Raw genomic sequence first — 20,167 nt, forward strand, 5'->3', positions numbered from 1 at the left:
AAAGAAAACAGGAGACAGGTAGAAAGAAAGGGGGGGATGAGGGGAGGGATGACGACGGGGAGGGGGAGGGGGAGCCGTGTAAGAGTCGGGGCCCAGGATCAGACAGCCAGTAAGACGCAACTCCCCAGCACATCGTTTCCAGTTTTACCGCCCCCCTGATTGCAATTAATTTCACCCAGGGAAATCGCTTATGCCTCATTTGAACAAGTTAAAAAGGATGCCAACCATTAAAACCCATTTATTCAATTAGATTTTTTTAGCCAAAGAGGGAGAGAGGGAGGGAGGAGAGGAGGGGCAGACGGACGGAGGGATTGAGAGAGGGAGAAAGGGAGGGAGGGAGAGAATCAGGTGGAGGGAGCGAATCAGGACTTTTCAGGTAAGTGTTCCTGGTTCTGAACGATTCAAGTGTTACCTGTTGGAGGGAAGGACAGGTGTTGCTGAGCGATAGATGATGGGCTCGCTTGCTAAATGAGACAGATACATAGATAGATGGATTGATAGATAGATAGATAAAGCAAAATGTATTGTAGTTTCATTTTTTTATCATCGCCGCCTCTTCACTCGCTGCCTGCTTATCCTCCACATCAAGTCAGCGTTAAAAGAATGCGAATACTGTTTATGAGCCAGAACGGAGAAGTCGTCGTGTAATACAGAAAAAAGTCCCTGAAACAAAAAAAAAAGCCGCCAAACAAGAAACGCATTAAGAACAAAAAAGAGAAAAAAAAACAATCAGGGAAAAATCACCACCGCACCACCACCACCACCAGTACCACCAATACCACCACCACCACCAGTACCACCACCAGTACCACCACCACTATCAGCCAAAGCAACCTACCCCTGCCTCACTCACCCCATCAATGCGTTCTATACTCGCCTTTTTCTCTCCCATTATCACCATCAACACTTACACCATAAACACACACAATCACTACCATCATCATCACCATCACCACTTACATTAGCACGTACCACCACCACCAGAAACAACAACAACCAGCATCCTCATCGTCATCATCATCATAATCATCACTCTCATAACACTCCGCCGCCTCAGGTAGGTTACGTACACACACACACACACAGGCGCGCTTTTCCTTCCTCCCCTTAGTCTGACGCGGAACAGAAATGGCACCTGAAGACATAATCCCAGGAGGCGATTTATCCGAGGAGCAGCGAGTTCGACGTGCAATATATATATTCACCCATTACCTTATGATCCCAGGCCTCTCTTAAACCCCTTCCCTCCCCCCGCCGCCCCACCGCCGCCGCACAGAGACTCACGCCCTCAGCATTCCATCAGATTAATGAGTTGGCGTTGTGTGTCTGCGTGTGCGTGTGTGTGTGTGTGTGTGTATACGAGTCCCATGTGTTCACCTGTAGCCTGGAGCGAATAAGAGCAGGAGTGATGGTACCTTAGGGGCTGCACCTGTAAATTAGTCGGATGCTTTGGATGGTGAGAAAGGGGGAGAGAGGAGGGAGTCTGGTAGGGAGGGAGGGAGGAGGGTCACAAGGAGGGTCCGTATGGGAGATATATAGTATGTGAGGGGAATAAGAGAAGCGGGAGGAGTGTTTTTTGGCGCTAATCGAAATTTAAGTTTGTTCGAGTCAGTCTCATGTGAGCTGTTTCGCGTTTTTTTGTTCTGGTTGTTTTCTTGAGTGAGGAGGCGAGGCAGTGGTGTGTGTGTGTGTGTGTGTGTGTGTGTGTGTGTGTGAAAGCAAAGTAAATCTAAATGAGTCAATTATATCATCTGCATGTCCTTATCCGCTGACAGTAATCACATGCAAACAAAAGAAAACAAGCGAAATAAAACAAAGAAAACAAACGAAGTATAAAAATATAAAACTATAAAAGTATGCACAGAAGAAACACGCTTTTACACACACACACACACACACACACACACACACACACACACACACAACCACCCAAACACAAACACAAGCACACACACACACAGCAACACAACAAAACAAAACGGCCGCCAACACTCACTAACTTCGGCCCTGTAAAGCACGGCAACAATGGGGAGCGCGCGCCCAACTTAAGCTCACTTTCTCCGACGCCTTTTTTCTCGTGGCCAAACAAAAGATGAGCGCCAGATTGCCTACTACCACCGTCCTCTCCCTCTCTCCGCCCCTCCCCCGCCCCGCCCCGGCCTGGCTTAGCATAGCACTGCCTTGCCCCGCCGAGCATCAAGCTGTCAGTGGTCGTCCGTCTGGTAGGGGGCGACGCGCAGGAGGAAGGGAAGCCCGGCAGAAATACTTAGTGGATTGAAGGTCGAAAGTCATACTAATGTCTTCGTTCCCTGGCCCTTACGGCTCCGGGTGATGCAGTGGCGTCCTTCCCCCGTCGCTTTATATGCAAATTAGGCGATGGCTCGGTAATTAAACTCCGGCTTAACGAGTGATCAGCAACACTTGGCTATTTTACTTGTAGATGAGTGGAAATGCTTGCCCTCGTAAATATGTCGAGGCTGGTTGGGCGAGGGTGTGTATGTGTGCGTCTGTGTGTGCGTGCGTACGTGTGTGTTATGCTGTCTCTCAGAATAACATGTACACCTTGCCCGGCTCCTGCTGCTCGCTCGTTCGCTGACTTCCTTGCCTGCCTATCTGCTTGTTCTCCTGCTGTCCTGTGTATGTGCGTGTACGTGTGTTATGATGTCTCTCAGAATAACATGTACACCTTGCCCGGCTCCTGCTGCTCGCTCGTTCATTTCCTTGCCTGCCTATCTGCTTGTTCTCCTGCTCCCTCTCCTGTCCGGTCTGCCTGCTTATATGTCTTTCGTCCTCGTCTGTTTGTTTGCCTGCTTCCCACGCCTACTTTCCTGTCTGCCTCTTCGTCTCCTTTCCTGTCCGGTCTGCCTGCTTATATGTCTTTCGTCTTCGTCTGTTTGCTTGCCTGCTTCCCACGCCTACTTTCCTGTCTGCCTCTTCGTCTCCTTTCCTGTTCGTCTGCCTGCTTTGTTACCGCCTTATTTGTTTGTTCTCTCTCAGTCCCCCCTGACATCTGCACTTGCTTCTTATTCTCTCGCATTTGTTTATCTTTTTAGTCTGTCTCTCCGTTTGTTTCTTTCTGTTTTTCTGCCTTTTGCTGTTGTGTTTGCCGGCCTCTCCCTCTCTCTTCCTCTCCCTCTCTCCCTCTCTCTCAGTACACGTCTCTTTTTTCCGGGGGACGACAAGGCCAGGGAGAGGGAGGGGAGGGGGAGGCAAGCGGTCCGGGCAAACTTTTTCTTCCCTTCACTCACGCCATTGCTCGGCTGGCTACGTGCGGAGGAGGCCAACTGACCCCCTAATTTATACGCATCCAACCAGCAATTTGCCGAAGTAAGAGAGATCAATTAAGCGCGTCCCTGAAGGAAGAATCCATCTCGTATGTAATACAGAGAATTATTTAACCACCTTCACACGGGCACACACGCACATATACACACACACACATTATCACACCCTTAGCCCATACAATAACCATCACCCCTACACTATCACCACCACCAACAACAACAACAACCGTGCACACCAAGAACAGGATTGCGGGTGAAGTGACTGGGTGGCAGCGCTCGCCTGAGATATGGCCGCCATTTGGGACCGTGAGGGGAGAGGCGTCCGTGAATAGGGAAGGGGCTCCTCGACCCCTGTGTGTGTCTGCTAGTGGGGGGGCGGCGAGAAAGTGAGGGGTCGACAGCCCTCTCCCCTGCCTCCCCCACCCTCCTGCTTCCTCTTACTCCCCTCCATCCCGCCCCCAGCAAAGGAAATAGCCGAGTTTACAGAGTTTCCTTACCTAAATGTTTATGCTTCAGGAGGTTTACAAAAAGTGGTTCGTGTGTGGCTCTGGTGGATGAGTCAGGCGGAGGAGGAGGAGGAGGAGGAGTGGATTAAAATGGGGTTTAGAGGTGGTTGAGGTGGATGAGTCAAGCGAAGGAGAAGTGGATTAAGATGAAGGTTAGTAGTTGTAGATGATGGTGGATGAGTTAGGCGAAAGAGAAGTGGATGAAAATGTGGGTTAGCAGAGGTTGTGGATGGATGAGTCAGGCGGAGGAGAAGTGGATGAAAATGAGTGTCACCAGTGGATGTAGTGGATTAGTCAGGAGAAGTGGATTAGAATGGGTGGTTAGCAGTGTTTGAGGTGGAAGGTACGGCAAAGAATTAGTGGTTTAGCAGTGGATGTGGTGGGTGAATCAGACGTAATAGGAGTGGATTAAGATGAAGAAGTGGATTAAGATGTAGGCTAGCAATGGATGTGGTGGATGAATCAGACGTAATAGGAGTGGATTAAGATGAAGAAGTGGATTAAGATGTAGGCTACCAATGGATGTGGTGGATGAATCAGACGAAGGAGTGGATTAAAATGTGGGTTATGTGTGGATGAGGTGGATGAGTCAAGCGAGGCACACGACGCAGCCACTTATGAGGGCCTCGGGGCGTCCTTGAGGCGTCGTGGCCTTCGGAGGAAAGCCGCTTCGGAGACGACACAAATAAAATCACAATAAAGTAATTCCCTGGACAGTGTGTCGGTGGATGTGAGCAGCGGCCGCGGCGGGGGGGCGGGGGGCGGCACGGCGCTACCCTCCACAGGCCAGCAGGAGGTCTCTTACCCACCACCACCGTCACCACCACCACCACCATCACCACCACCACCATAACACTTACATTTGCGCCCCTAACATTAAGTGTGACATTACTTCAACATCATCATAATTTTCTCACATAATAATTACCTTTACGGAGGAGTCGCTGCGTTGGTGAGAATAGTTTTTGATCATTTATTATTTTCACATCTCCTCCACCTCATCCTCCTCCTCCTCTTCCTCCTCCTCCTCCTCCTCTTCCGTCCCCTCAGAACCCATCCATCATGGCCGCCGTATGCAGCTCTCTCGTAACAAGCAATTAATTATTTCTTGATGGTCGCACTGGTCACTCCGCCAATAAAGGCTCGGCAAGATAATGGTTGTTAGGACGAGAGGGGGCGTGGGAGGCGCGCGAGGGGAAAGGGGAAAGGGAGGGAACGGCGGCCACTCGCTGGGAACAGGAGGAAGAAAAGGAGGGAAGGAGGGAGGGAGGGAGGGTGGGAAGGAAGGGAGAAAAGAGATGAAAGGATGGGATGAAGGGAGGGAGGGAAAAATGAAGCTGGAGGAGGAGGAGAAGGTGGGAGGAGGAGGAGGAGGAGGAGGAGGAGGAGGGGTGACGACGGATTGAGGAAACGCACACACACACACACACACACACACACACACACACACACACACACACACACACACACACACACACACACACGTATATATACCTCAAAATAGCCATGTCCCCCACTTTTCCCTTCCAACCCAACTAACCACACAATAATTTCTGTTTAGCTATTTTTTTCTCCGTTCCTCTTCGCCTTGCCTTCGTCTCTACTACACCTTTTTTTTTCTCTCTCTCTCTATCTCTCTTTCTCTCTCTCTCTCTCTCGCTCCAGCCGACGACGTGTGTCCTTCAGATCTTCCCCCAACACACTAACCCCCTCACACTCCTCACCTACCCCTCCCTTCCCCCATTCCCCCACCGACAAATCCTTCGGCCCTTACTCCCGGATCTGAAGCCCCGCCTTGCCTCACCCCCACGCCCCACCCCGTCCAATGCCCCCCTACCTCACCCCGTCCTGCCCCGCCCCGATCCTTCGCCACTACAATCCTCCTTTTTTCCGCGCCTTCCGATCTCGAGGAGGTGGACTTCCCTTCCTGCCGGGGATTCCACACTTATACGTCAGCCTCCGCACCTCCGTCGTGATCGTGGTGGTGACAAAGTGTTCCTGGCGCTCTATATCTCACCGGGGGACACGTAATGAAGAGTGGGGCCTAAGGGGAGGGAGGGAAGAGAGGGAGGAGAGGGAGGGTCTGGTGGGCGGGGCTCTGGAGAGGGCGATGAAGAGGTACAACGGAAGGAGCGGCCGAGCGTGGGAAGGAAGGAAGGAAGGGAAGGAAGGAGGAGGAAAGACCAAGAGGAGGATTGTGGGTAGGAAGGAAGGGATTTCTTGAAGGAGGAGCGGGACTTATTGACAGGGGAAAGAAGGGAAGGGAAGAGGTGTTACGAAAGGGAAGGAAGGGAAAGGAAGGAGGTGGAGGAAAGACCGAGAATAGGATTTGGGGTAGGAAGGAAGGGATTTTTTACGGGAGAAGGAACTATTGACAGGGGAAAGAAGGGAAGGGAAGAGACACTAGAAATGGGAAGGAGACAATGGTACTAGGAGGATAAGAGTGCATAGTAATGGGGAAAAAAGTGGAATGGCGATGTAATGAAAGAAAAGGAGTGGAAGTAATATGTATGAAATGGAGGAGGATGGAGGAAGAGGAAAGGAAAATGGGGGAAAAAAAGAAGTCGAAGGTTTACTCAAGGCAACGTGTGAATGTCATAGGAAAGAAAAGGTTGAGTGAAAACATAATGGAGGAAAAGGAATGGGAGCAATACGTACGTTGAGAAGGAAGAGGGAAATGGAGGAGGGAAATGGAGGAGGAGAATGGAGGGAAAAAAAAGAAAAGTCGAACATTCACTCAAGGTAACGCATCCATGAACGTGTGTGTGTGTGTGTGTGTGTGTGTGTATGTATGTAAGTCCGCAGCAACAACCGACGCGATGACAAAAAAAAGGCAAAAATAAAAAAATAATAACAATAACTAAAAGAAAATCACCTTCAACAACACTCGCACAAACAACACCTGCGCGGACGAGACCCAAGACCATTGTAAAGGAGAAGGAAGAAAAAAACAAACAATGGAGGAACGAGACAGAGACAAAAAGGACTCGGTAAAAACAAGTCTGCGTCTCTCTATCTCTCTCTGGAAGCAAGGACACACACACACACACACACACACACACACATACATACACGGGGGGATGGACGGAATACGAACAGAAATACAAGAAGAAAATTAAATCAGTGAATCCCAATTTGAAATACGCAACAAAATGGGTGAGCAGAGATACGGACAGACAAACAGACAGGCGGAGAGAGACACAGACAGACAAAAAAAAAAGGTAGATACACACACACTCACACACACACACACACACGAGATAATGATTGAAACAGACGAAGAAAATAAAATAACGGTGACTCCCCGTTTGAAATATACAACAAAATGGCAACAGACAAACAGACAGACGGAGAGACACACAGACGAACAGTAAGACAAAAGGAAAGGTACACACACACACACACACACACACACACACACACACACACACACACACACACACACACACACACACACACACGAAGTAATGATTCAAAGGCGCTCAGACGTCAGGGCACAAGTCTTCCGCGATTACCATGACAGATCGCTTTAGTAGGAGAGCCCCGAAAGACTGGCTGTTGATTCTCCGACCTTTACTTAACGTCGCTGAGAAAGAACGTCCCCGAGAAAAAAAAAAATATATAAATCAGACAAACGCCAGAGATGAAAAAAAAGCATAACAAAAAGTATCGTAACAGAAGAATCAAGGGAAAGAGAGAGAGAAAGAGGAAAGGAAGAGCGAAGCAGGGAGAGAGGAAGGAAGGTATAAAAGGGATAAAAAAATGTAAGAAAAAGTAAGACGAGGAAAAAAAAAGAGCAAGAAAGGGAGAAAAAGAGAGAGAAGTCAAGGAAAAGGAGGGAGGAGGAGGAGGAGTGTAAGGACGAATGGGAGAGGGAGGAGGGAAGTAAATGAGTGGAATAGGTCGAGGAGGAGAGAAAGAAGGAGGCGGGAAGAAGAGGAAGGAAGGAGGGATGAGAGCGAGAGGCTGAATGGGAAGATGAAGTCGTCAGGAGGGGAGAGATGAGGCCAAAATATAAGGAGGAAGGAATAGTGGGAAGGAGGAAAGGGAGGAAGAGGAGAGGGAGAGGGAGGGAGAGGAGGGGACAGGATGAAGACGTCAGCAGCTCTCACCCTGACCAGTCCACTCTCTCTCTCTCTCTTTCTCTCTTCCGGACCCTCCCTCCTCTCCCCCACCTCTTATTTCCATTACTTCCCCTTATTTTCGCGCCCCTCGCCGCCCCCCGCTATTCTCCACGGTGTGTGTGTGTGTGTGTGTGTGTGTGTGTGTGAACGTTCTTTATCTACCTGTATACACGTTTATGATCGTCTGTCTCTCTCGTTCCGCCTCTCCATTCTGCTCGCGTCATCCCCTCATTCAGTTCAGTCAGGGGGAATAAAAGTCTACGGCGCCAACTCTCCATAAGTGAAGTATGAATGGGAACAGACCAGCGCCGGAAAGCCTCGATGCCTGTCCGCCTGTCTGCCTGTCGCCGCCTCATCCGCATCATCCCCTGAGCTCTATATATCCACCTTCATCAACGCCACCACCAATACCAAACAGGAGAATGATAACAAACAGCAGCAACAACAACAACCCAATAATAATAATAATAATAATAATAATAATAACAATAATACAGCTACTACAACGACCGCTGCGGCTATTATGTTTGTAAAGTAGGACATAAAAAGAGAGAAGGAGGAGGAGGAGGAAGAGGAAGAGAAGGGCAAAGTGGAGGAGGAGGAGGAGGAAAGAAAATTAGGGGAGGGCGGGACGCGAGGTCAAAGATAAGTCAGAATCAAATTTCCAGACTCAACGAAACTGACTTCAACTTTCAGGTCTTTTCCATGTACAAGTATATTTCATCGTTTATCATATTTACCAGATAGGAAAAAGGAGACGTTCGTTGCTAGGACAGATTAGATCAGTCTCGCCTTGCCGTGGATGACGAGTCGCCTTGCTAGTGCCAGGTAGATGTGCCACTCTGTCCCCCCCTCGCCAGACAGAGAGTTCAGTGCGCCCTTCACCTCTTGACACTAAGGATGATATTATAAGACACTCTCGCTTCTCACATCAGCTATTTCTAAAGGTCAAAGAGGGGGTCAGTCGGGTTCTAATGAGTGTTTCTTCAGGTTCATGGTACAGAAGAAGACTCACACTACCACCAGGGTCATAAAACTACCCTTGGAAATGCCCACAACTCCTACGAAAGCCTTGTCAAAAATGTGTTCTTGGGCTGCGATTTGTCTTGTAATACGACTCTTATCTCACCGCAGCAACAGATCAACTCAGTCCCCCTGGCAGTCGTAAAACATCATCAACTCGTCTAATAGCCCCCAACCACCTAGGCATAAAGCAAGTTAGCTCACGAATAAGCCATCTCAACATCTATATAGTCAGTTCATTCCTCCCGCCCGTCATAAACCATCATCTAGTCGCCTCATAGCCCCCAAACACCAAGGCATAAAGCAAGTTAGCTCACCAACCAGCCAACTCAACAGCTAGAATGTCAGGCTCCATCTCAGGCCCCCAAACGTTAGCTGACTTCTTCGCCTCTTCGTTTATTGGCCAACCAGTCACAAAGTTAGCCGGCTAGTCAGTTCAATTACGTAGTCAGCTATGAAATCAGTCAGCCAGTCCGTCTGTCGTATATCCCCCCGCCATTATGTCAGCCACCCGAGCCAAGCCAAGCCAAGTCATGCCAGCCAGTCAGTCAGCCACGCGCCAAGAAATGAATCACTAGATGCTACCCGTCCCTCGTTTGTCACCCTATCGAGGCTCCTTCCGTCTTACATTTATGAGCTCCATCTAGACCGCGTGTGCATAAGCCATCACCAGGGCCACCTCAACCACCACCATCACCTCCAGATACGCACACAAGCATCCCAAGCACAACCACTAAACCTCAAACATCCATACACCAGCAGCAGACCGTCCCACCGCCGCCACCATCCCCGCTGCCCCATCAATGTCTGATCTTAAACCCGGGACTCAGCCGTCACTCCCCCTTTCAGCCCATCAAGCTTCTCTTTATCTGACGAACCATCTTGGCTTCTGTACGACCACGGGAAGGAGAGGAGGAGGAAGAAGAGGAGGAGGAGGAGGAGGAGGAGGAGAGGAGGGAGGAGGGCAAAGGCAAGTTACGGGTATCACTTGCTTGAGAGAAAGAAAAAAAAAAAAAAAAGAGATATTCGGTATATATAGAAAGAGACGCGACACGAAGGGAAAAGGAAATAACTCAACAGAGACAGAATGCGAGAAGCGAAGTGAAGGAAGAGGAAGAGGAAGGAAAGAAAGAGAGAGGCGGGGGGAAAGAATGTCGTGTAATGGATGGAGAGGAGGAAAAAAGGGAGGGAGGGAGGCTCTTCTGATGGAGGGAAGGGGGAAAAAGTGAAGGGAGAGTGAGGGGAAGAACATACTGCTCTCCAGCCCCCTAATTACTGGAAGGAGAAGAAGAGGAAGAAGAAGAGGAGGAGAAGGAGGAAGGAGAAAAGACCTTAATGATGATGAAGATGAGGAGGAGGAGGAGAAGAAGGAGGGGAAGGAGGAAAAGAGAAAAAAAGGAAAAGGAGGTGGAGGAAGTGAAAAAAAAATGAAAAAAAAGTTTGGAGGAGATAAAAAAAACCCAATGGACGAAGAAAACGAAAAGAAGAACAAGAAAAAAAAGAACAAAACAAGGAAACAAGAAGATGAAGAAGACAATGATGGTGATGGTGATGATGATGACGAAGATGATAATAACAAAAAAAAATATGATAAAGAAGAAATTATCGAGTGACGGATGGAGAAATTCTTTGTGGCAGACGACAAGCGGAAGGAGAGAGAGAGAGAGAGAGAGAAATACCCATTCACGTGAGGCACAGAACGAAAGATACAACTCTAATCGGTAGTTCAAACAGCTGTGTTCTCTCTCTCTCTCTCTCTCTCTCTCTCTCTAGCATCCTTTCTTCTTCCATCTTCTTTATCCTCTTCCTCCTCCTCCTTTCTCCTCCTTCCTCACACTCTCCTCATTCCCTCCTCACTCTCCTGACCTTATGTCTTCACCTCTTGACCTCTCCTTCCTCTCCCCGGCCCTTCCAGCCCTCCCTTTTCCTTTCTTTCTTTCTTCCCTCCTTTTCCTCCTTCCTTCCTCCCGCCCCTGGTCATAAGTCCCCTCCAGTGTCCCCTGCCAAGTCCTCCGTGGACCTGCTGATGAAGGACTTCGGCATCCTTCTTCCTTGGCACTTCTTGGCCTCCTCTCTTTCCTGCCTTGCCTTCCTGCCTGCCTTCCTGCCTTCCTTCCTTACTTCCTCTTCGTCTCCCAACTGCCTGCCTGCCTTTCATTCTCTATTCTTCATTTCATTCGCTTATTCTTACTCCTTCACTATTACCGTTTTTCCTTTTTTTATCTTCCTTCATTCTTTTTTTTCTTTTATTTCATTCTCTCTTGTTCGTTCTCTTTCACTTGCATTGTTCTTCTTCACTTTTACCTCTTCCTTCATCTTTCGTTCTCTGGTCATATGTCTTTTTTTTGTCATTTCCTCTTTCTTTGTCTGTGAGTCTAGATGTCTGTCTGTCTTCTCGATTTGTCTGTTTGTCTACTTTGTTTCTCTCTCTCTCTCTCTCTCTCTCTCTCTCTCTCTCTCTCTCTCTCTCTCTCACCCTTTCTCTCCCTTTCTCCCTCTTTCCCTCCATCCCTTTCTCTCTCTCTTCCTCTGTCCCTCTCCCTCTCCCTTTCTCTCACTCTCTCCCCTCGCACTCGGTTTCCTCTCTCCTCCCCTCGCTGGCTTTATTTGGCGGGTTATACACTGTCATAATCGACCTTTATTATGGTGCAAGTGGCCGCCTCTTGCCCGCCTTCGATCCGCAATCCTCGCCCCGAAATAATCGATGGATGGGAGAGGATGGGAGTGAAAGGGATGATGGCTGAGGATGTGAAAAGCCCGCCTGCCCCATCCCCTGCCTCCCCCACCCGCCACTGTTAACTCCTCTTCTCCATCCATATATTTAATCCCTTTTTGGACCACGAAGTAATGATAGGTCTGGGTGTTTGTAGTCTAGGGGATTTTCTTGGGTTTAAAAGAGTATTAAGTTCCTATGTGGTATTCCGGGTTGGTGTTTCAGAGGCGTGGAAGCTCGGAAAGTCAGGGAAGGTTATCCAAAAGAAGTACAGGTTACGGAACTACTCTCGTTCGTATGACACGGTCCAAACAACCAATGATAAAGGAGTCAGACACTATATTTAAGCTCTTCTCAATATACAAAAAGGCACTCTGTGAGAAATTAATCTAACAAGAACCAAAAGAACACCAATCTCATCGACTACACCTTTTTTTATATAATTCAACTTGCTATCCATATTTAATTGTGACCGTTTATATATTTCATTACAAAGTTCGACGTGAGGTATCTGTTGAGTCAGTAGCAGTCAGGTGAAGGTAACAGACTGAGAAAGCGAAAGGGAGAGCGAGAGAGTGAGAGAGAAACAGAGAGAAAGGCAGGATGAGACGCGTTCACTGCTCTTTGCCTTTCCGTCTAATTACAATTCCACAAAAGACGCATCGACGAGAAAGCCGCAGAAGACGGGGCGACACGAGACGTCAATTTCTCCCTCGCTGTAAATAGCCTGAGAGAAGCCAGGAGGAGGAGGAGAGAGAGAGAAGAAAAAAAAGAGAAGGAAGGAGGGAGGGAGGGAGAGTCACAGTCCCTCCCTCCCACATCAGAAGCCGCTTGGATCTCCTCAAAAACATGACCCTCGAAAGAAAATCCCGCGAAGACGAAAAGAAAGAGAGCAAAGAAAATGTTCAAGGGGGTCCTCGTGCGGTATTTTTGGGGGATGATATTACGAGAGAGCGAGAGAGAGAGAGAGAGAGAGAGAGAGAGAGAGAGAGAGAGAGAGTATATAAAATGAAAATCAAGAGAGGAGAGAAGTAGGAGACAGATGATCGCACGGAGGGCTTGGGCTTTCTCTTGATTGTTGGGGGAAACTTTCGTATTTCTATTTATGCCCCCCCCCCCCCCCGGTGCCCTCCCGTGTCCATTGTTTCTCCGGGTTCCGTCCCCCGCCGATAGATGTCAGTAGTGAGGCGGGGCATTGAGGCGGAGCAGCCATCGGAACGGCTCACAATATGTTTCATGACAATATGAGCTCTATGTCAGCAAGGAAGGGGGAGGGGGAGAGGAAGGGAGGGGGCAACGGGAAGAGGGAGAGGGGGGGTGAGCCAAAGGGGAAAAGGGGAAGGACACACACACACACACACACACACACTAAGGGAAGGAAAACTGTTAAGAGGAAGAGGGAGAAAGAGAGGGAGAGAGAGAGGGAGGGAGAAAAGGAGGGAGAAGAAATGAAAATAAAGTCACAGGGTAAAGAGATAGGGGACGAAGAGAGAGAGAGAGAGAGAGAGAGAGAGAGAGAGAGAGAGAGAGAGAGAGAGAGAGAGAGAGAGAGAGAGAGAGAGAGAGAGAGAGAATATGAACAGGTAAAATGGAGGAGAGAGACGCACGTAATAATAGCGAGGGGCGAACCGGGTTTACAGTAGTGCCTCTCGATCTTGTCCGGACGCAGCGCCTCCCTTCCCTACACTCGCTATGAAGGAGTGGCCGAAGAGTTACACGGGTTCGTCTTTTTTTATTATTATTATGCGCCTTCACGTCTTTCCTCTTCCTGCTTTCCACCTTGTGTTTCCTCTTTCACTCCCTGCTCCTCCTCCCCCTACCTGCTTGCTTACTCTTTCCTTCCTCCTCCTACTCCTCCTCCTCCTGCTTCGCCTTCATCTTCTTGCTCTCCTCCTCGTCCAGTCCTCCTCCTCCTCCTCCCCCCTCCTTCTTATCCTTCGTCTTTTCCTTCTCTTTGTTCTTCTTCCCGTCCACTCTTCCTCCTCCTCCTCCTCCTCCTCCTCCTCCTCCTCCTTCGCCTTTTCCTTCTCCTTGTTCTTTTTCCCGTCCACTCTTCCTCCTCTTCCTCCTCCTCCTCCTCCTCCTTCAGAAAGATGAGAGAAGCGAAGAGATGATCGGTTTCAGAGTCTGGTTGACCTAGAGTAAGAGAGTAAACACGAAGGTTGCGATATCGAATGGAACGGAAATAAGAAAGAAAAAAAGAAAGAAAGAAAGAAAGAAAGAAAGGATGGAAGGAAGGAAGGAAGGAAGGAAGGAATGGTGGAGGGAAACAAAGACACAATGAAGGAAAAAGGAGAGGAAGTAAAAAATGACGGAGGGAAAAAATCAGAGACAGATGAAAAAAAGTAAAAAAAAGGATGTAATGAATTGAGATAAAAAGATAAAGTTTCCTCCTACCTCCATTTTTCCACCCTCCCTCTCTCCCTCCAGCTCTCTCCTTAGACCCCTCCGCTCTTTTCTCTCCCTCTTCCCTTTTCCACCCATCTTCATTCCCTCCCTCTTTCTCTTCCTTCAGCAAACTCCCTCTCCACTTCTTTCTCCTCCACTCCGACCCCCTCTTCTCCCCTCCCTTTTCCTGAACTTCCTCACTTTCTTTCCATCCATCCCTACCTCTCTTCTTCCTATTCCCTTCACTCTTTTCTACACCTATCCGTTCCAGCCTCCCTCTCTCCTTCCTTCCCCTAACACCTCCCAGTCTTTTCTCCACCTTTCCCCTCCCTTCCCTCCCCTTAACTCAACCCAATCCTTTCTTCGCCCTTTCTTTACCTCCTCTCCTCCCTCCCTCCCTCCCTCCCTCCCTTCTCGTCCTTCCGCCCCACAGAGTCGCTATCCCTCATTCTAAAAGTTGCAGGAAACTTTTTATTACCTTTCAGAATTAGATCATCTTCCGCCAGCCAGTTAATTATCAAAGGGAATAGATTAGCGTCATCAGGGGGGCGTTGTGGCCGAGGGAAGGTTTTGGCCACCTAGAAAACCTCCACCACACACACACGCACACGCACACTCTCTCTCTCTCTCTCTCTCTCTCTCTCTCTCTCTCTCTCTCTCTCACCCGAAGTCACCCGATGTCATTAAAGTCACCCATTGTTGTCCTGAGAGCCATTTTGAGCTAGGTTAAGGCACTGAGTCAATCCCTAAGTCAAATCCAGTCACAAATAGTCACCATGTGTCCTCCACTGTCGTCTTGTTAACATTTAGCTTTCAGTCACCCATGAAAAATCTTTAGAAGTTAACTAAAAAAAAATCCATCAAATCACCTCGACTGATTTCTAGACTTCTCCCTGTTAGCAAAGTCAGCCAAGTCATGCTGCAATACTCCGAGTCACTGAGACGCATCCGAAAGTCACCCCAAGTTAGTGAGTCGCCCCTAAGTCATGGGAAGTCACGTGAATTAATCTTAGGGACTGACTCACCCCGAATCATTAAGTCATCCTGGGTTACTTACTTTAAGATCGCAGATACCCCGAGTCACCCAAGTCACCCAAGTCACCCCGAGTCACCCAAGTCACCCCACTCACCCCGAGTCACCCCCCACACCCCAGTCACCCCGAGTCACCCCGCCGTAATCAAATAGTGGCAGCGATCCATTTTCCGGCGCGGCTCGTGATGCGCCTCCCTCGGGTCCTCTATGACATTTACCAGGAGCTCCTGTTTCTAATCTCTCCCCCATTGTGAGATGATTATCATTTTGATTAGTGATTCACTCGGGATGAGGCAGGCAGGCAGGCAGGCAGGGAGGGAAGGAGGGAAGGGGAGAGGGTTGAGGCGGCGGAGTGGCGGCTCTGGTGACAGGAATTGGATGGGACTGGTGTATTAGGGGAGTGTTGTGGCGGTGTTGTGGTGGCTTGATGGATCACGCTGCTGGAGGGATGATGTGAAGGGGTTATGGAGGACCTGTGCTGATTTGAGGCCTTCGTTGTGGGGTATGTATCGGGGAAGTGGTGTGGGTGTGGTGTGGTGGTGGTAGTGAGGGTGACGCGGAGTGCTGCGGAGGAGGAGCAGAGCTGTGGCTGTGTAGATACCGCAGTGGTGGCACGCTCGGAGTGTGGCCGCCAGTCCCCTGAGGGAGCGTGGCCCTGAACCCCTTGTCCTGCCGCTGACGAGGCCGTGTGCAGCACCAGCCTTCCCTCCAGAGGCGTCGAGTGCTGAGCGACGAACAATTGTTGTATCGCGAAAATTCATTTTTCTTCTCGAGTTACAGTTCGCTTTCAGCCTCGACGCCGCTACGAGCCTTTGTCTCTGACGGGTTGCATGAATGCACTTAAGTCTCGAAGAGATAAATCAGCATTAAATGACGTCGCGAGACCCACAAATCGGGAGTCAGATATATCATAACAATACCAGAGTCGCGACAATACTCGGGAACAAGAAGGCGCACTGCCACGCTCACCCGTAAGGTCGAATTTCACCCTCGACCGCCAGAGCAAACCCGCCCTGACGGCTCGTTGATGGCCGCGTGCTTCACCCCTCGTCGAAAACACTCCAAGTCCATCAAAAGCCATTACGGGAACCCAGAAGCGAGGGATTAAGCCGATTACAGCATACAAGATGAATTATTACGGGTTTAAAATGGCTTGGCTCGTGTCACATCGAATGAGTTGGTGCACAAAGTCACTTTAGACGGAAGGAAGGGAGGCAGGGAGGAAGGGAGGAAGGGAGAGAGGGAGGGAGGGAAGGGAGCCAGCGGGGAAGTGCTGCCCTAAGAGAAGGATAAGATGATGTCGCTTTTCCTGCCGTGTCTCGCTTTCGCTCGTTCTGTTTTAGTATCTCAACATTTTTTCTCTTTTCTTTGCAGATGAGCACCGCGACATGAACGGCCACCACGAGGACGACCTAAAACGCCAGAGAACTCAGTACAACACCGACCCTCTCTACACCAACGTAAGTGTTCCAGCCACGCCAAGACGACGCCGTAGTGCCTCGACGTTCGCTTGGTTGCCCTTCTATCATATCCTTGCCAATAAATCACACAAGCCACAAACACACACACACATGAAGACTACTGCTTTTACTACTTCTGTTGCACTTAAGACACATAAACCTCAACTACTACTACAACTGCTACACTTTCAGGACAGGAGTGCCAGTGTCCTCTCCTCCCGAAACTGATTTCTCTTTTTTGGCCACTCTATTCTATTTAGGAGCAGTAAGTAGCGGGCTTTTTTTTTTCATATTGTTTTCTTTTTTTTTACGCCCTTGCACTGTCTCCTCTGCTGTAAAAAAAAAAAAAAAAAAAAGACGGGGAAAAGTAGAAGACATAAGCGTTCATAATAAGACAGTCATTCTTAGCGATCCCTCTTGCTACAGGAAGAGAGACGGAAGAAACAGAGAGAACCACAGACGGAGGAAAGAAAACCAAACCCCTTAGGAGGAGGAGGAGGAGGAGGAGGAGGAGGAGAAGCAGAGAGCTGGAGGAACCATCCGTCTCGGGCCTCAGTACTCGGTGGTATTACACATGCAGGAGAACAGGGCCTCGGGGACCTCTTAAATTGTCGAATTTCAATAGGGGTAATTTATTTCCCTCAAGACTAAGAGAAAAGGTATCTCTAAAACTGACCTCCTCCTCCTCCTCCTCCTCTTCCTCCTCCTCCTTCTCCTCCTCCTCCTCCTTCTCTTCCTATTCCTCCTCCTCCTCCTACCCCTCCTCCTCCTCCGCTTTCTTCTCTTCCTCCTTCTCCTTCTCCTGCTCCTCATTCTCATTCTCCTCCTCCCTCTTCTCCTCCTTCCTCCCTTCCTTCTTATTTCTCCGCCATTCTTCCCTCTCTCCTCCCTCCCACCCTCCCTCCCCCCCCCCCCCGTCCCCAGGTCGAGGCTCCACGGCCAAGACAAAGAGATCTTATTCCACCATCTCGGGAGAAAATGGTGGAGTCTCAGATGTCCTACAACAAAATTGAGCAATAAAACAGATTTATTACCGCCCGGCGCTCCAAATCACCCAAACAAAGCAGTCCATATCTTTCATAACCCCTCGTGTGGGAGTCATTTGTAATCTTATTGGTCAATCCGTGATACGAGGCTTCGGTCAGCGGCGGCCAATCAGACCTCTTGGATCATATTCCCGGTCACAGGATAGCCAATCAGAGGCCTTATTACCTGCTTTGAAATTCCAAGAGGCGCCGTGCCAATCTCAATTTGTTGAGGCAGCTGATTTATGGCAGCGTTACGGTCCCTTTTATTTGTCTTCGAGCCGTCTTCCTTCGCCTTTTATTTGCGCGGGGATCGTAGCCCCCAAGTTATGGCGCAGACATTTTGGTTTATGGTGGTTGCTGGCTGGCGGGGCCCTGCAGCCGAGCCCCGATCCCTCGTCCCCGCCCCGTACCGCCCCGCCCCGCCCCGACATAATCTCCCTCAGGAACCCCTTTTCCCCTTTCCGTATGGCCCTGTGCCACCTATTCCCCTCTTCTCCCGTCTTGTGTCATCTTAACCCTCGCTGGCACTGTTCCTTCTGCTTCCTCCGGCTTCCCCTCCTCCTCCTCCTCCTCCTCCTCCTCCTCCTCCTCCTCCAAGCCAGCCAGCGACGAGAAAAGCACACACACACTTCTAGTAACCATGTTATGCTCATCGAGACACTTCAAGCGACCATCGAGTGTGCCTCGCGACAAACCGCCCACTGCCACCCCTACACGCTGCCCTCCCGCCACACACACACTCTCGGGACTTCATCAATATAGATACAAACACCGCTCAAGGGACAGCCACGAGCGGAACGTAATCGATTTCCATTTTTTTACCAAGACAGGTGATACTTAATCCTCAGCAATGACGTCACACTACTTTATGGAAAACAAGAGGTGGCATTAAGCACTCAAGCGGCCGAGGTTCAGTGTTGACTCAAACGATCCCCGATACTCCCTGATTCACGCCCCGACCCCTCGCCGCGTCCCGGGGTGAGCAGCGGCCAGCGGGCAGCCCCACCCACTAATTTTCGAGGTGACGGCGTGAGTCGGCCCGTCCATCACACACACTCACACACGCACGCACACTCCCACATACGCACACACTGACACTTACTGGAATCAATGTCGCGTAATGAACCCTTTCCCCCTAATACTGACACAACGATGTACTGCAAGTGGCCAGGGCATTGCAGTGCACTTCCCCCTCCTCTTCCTACTACTCCTCCCTCTCCTCCTCTTATTCCTCCTCTTTCTCTTCCTCTCCTCTCCACTTCCTTGTCCCTTTCTCGTCCCTCCGCCTCTCCCTCCCGCTGGCCGCGTGCACACACACACTCACTCACAACCAACGACTCCAGGACTGCCAAAAGCTTTCACATCCAATGGTGATTATGGTTTCTCTCCAGCCCGACGCCGCCATCCGATCAATTCACTTAACTCGCTCCTACGCAAGTTTCTTTTTTTTTATGTGCTTTCTGTGGGAAGCGTGAGCGATAGGTTGTGGAGGGTAGTTAGCGCTCGTGACCACCATCAACAACTTCCATTACCGATACAACCTGCTGCTGTTACTACCACTACTACTACTACTACTACTACTACTACTATTCGATCACCTTGCTCAATGTTACTGTTTCTTGCACGATGATCTTCTGTGGGTACTTGCGGCGCCATGCTGTTCACACACGCACGCACACACACACAGATATACAAAAAATGGAGTACCCACGTGGCAAGTGAAGAAGAATGGGTGAAGTGTCGCGTTGATTTACGATTGGTGCCTACGTCGTGACCTCCATAATGATAATAGGTTGTGGGGTCAGATTGCGTCGGAACCGTAGATGAGAGGCGTGCATACTGAATAACGTTATGGGCAGAGTTATAGTACCATGTTCGGTTATATGTGTCGTGGTGTGTATGTGTGGTGTGTAGATTTTTTTAATTTTTTTATTGTTGTTGTTCCTCTAGCAAGCAAAAAAGAAAAGTTCGAGACAAAGACAACGATATGACGGAAACGAGGCCACAGAATATACACTTGAAGAGGAAGAACGATATAAACAAAACTACTTATAATGACGATGGCAGTAATGATATAATGATAACAGGAAAACAACAATAACAACAACAATAACATTTACCACCACCACTAACAACAACAACAATCACCACAGCAACGCCCACACCTGTCCCCCTAATTAAGCCCAGCCCCTCACGCCGCCCCGCCTCCTTCCTCCTGCAGATGCTGTGGCCGAAGCAGTGGCCGTCGCTGAAGACCGAGGACGCCGCTAAGACCCTCCTGCCGGACCTCGGAGGAAGTGTCCCGAGCGGCGCCGCGTCCCCATACAGGTAAGAGAGACAGACACAAAGGAAAAGCAAAGGAAAGGCAAACAGCAACAGACCTCTCACCTTCCCAGCCGAAGAGCAACGCTGGGAGGTGTTCTTGAGCTAGGATTTTAGTTTGATTGTAGGCTTTGTTATCCGTCTCTCTTTCTTTCTAGCTTTTTGCTTTTCGTTTATTCCCTCTTCTCTTTCTCTTTCTTTTCTTCACGTTTTTTTATTTCTAGTTCTTGTTGTTTTAGTTCTTGCTCTCCTTTTTTACTCCTTTTCTCCTCCTTCTCCTCCTCCT

General features: G+C 49.5%; 1 protein-coding gene and 1 long non-coding RNA gene across 14 annotated transcripts in view; one reads left to right on the top strand and one right to left on the bottom strand.

Moving 5' to 3' along the window:
• The window catches only part of LOC127006316 (uncharacterized), a 286,097-nt gene that overhangs the window by 247,743 nt on the left and 18,187 nt on the right, over positions 1-20,167 (bottom strand). The window lies entirely within an intron of this gene.
• LOC127006282 (paired box protein Pax-5-like) overlaps positions 1-20,167 on the top strand; it is a 191,659-nt gene that overhangs the window by 161,892 nt on the left and 9,600 nt on the right. For all 13 annotated transcript variants that reach the window (XM_050876004.1, XM_050875997.1, XM_050876071.1 and 10 more), the window contains 2 exons: positions 16,446-16,531; positions 19,781-19,887. In XM_050876004.1, coding sequence (XP_050731961.1) covers positions 16,446-16,531; positions 19,781-19,887 — 193 coding nt within the window. The remainder of the gene's footprint in view (positions 1-16,445; positions 16,532-19,780; positions 19,888-20,167) is intronic.

The sequence above is a fragment of the Eriocheir sinensis genome, chromosome 3, assembly GCF_024679095.1.
Source record: "Eriocheir sinensis breed Jianghai 21 chromosome 3, ASM2467909v1, whole genome shotgun sequence".
Classification (NCBI taxonomy): domain Eukaryota; kingdom Metazoa; phylum Arthropoda; class Malacostraca; order Decapoda; family Varunidae; genus Eriocheir; species Eriocheir sinensis.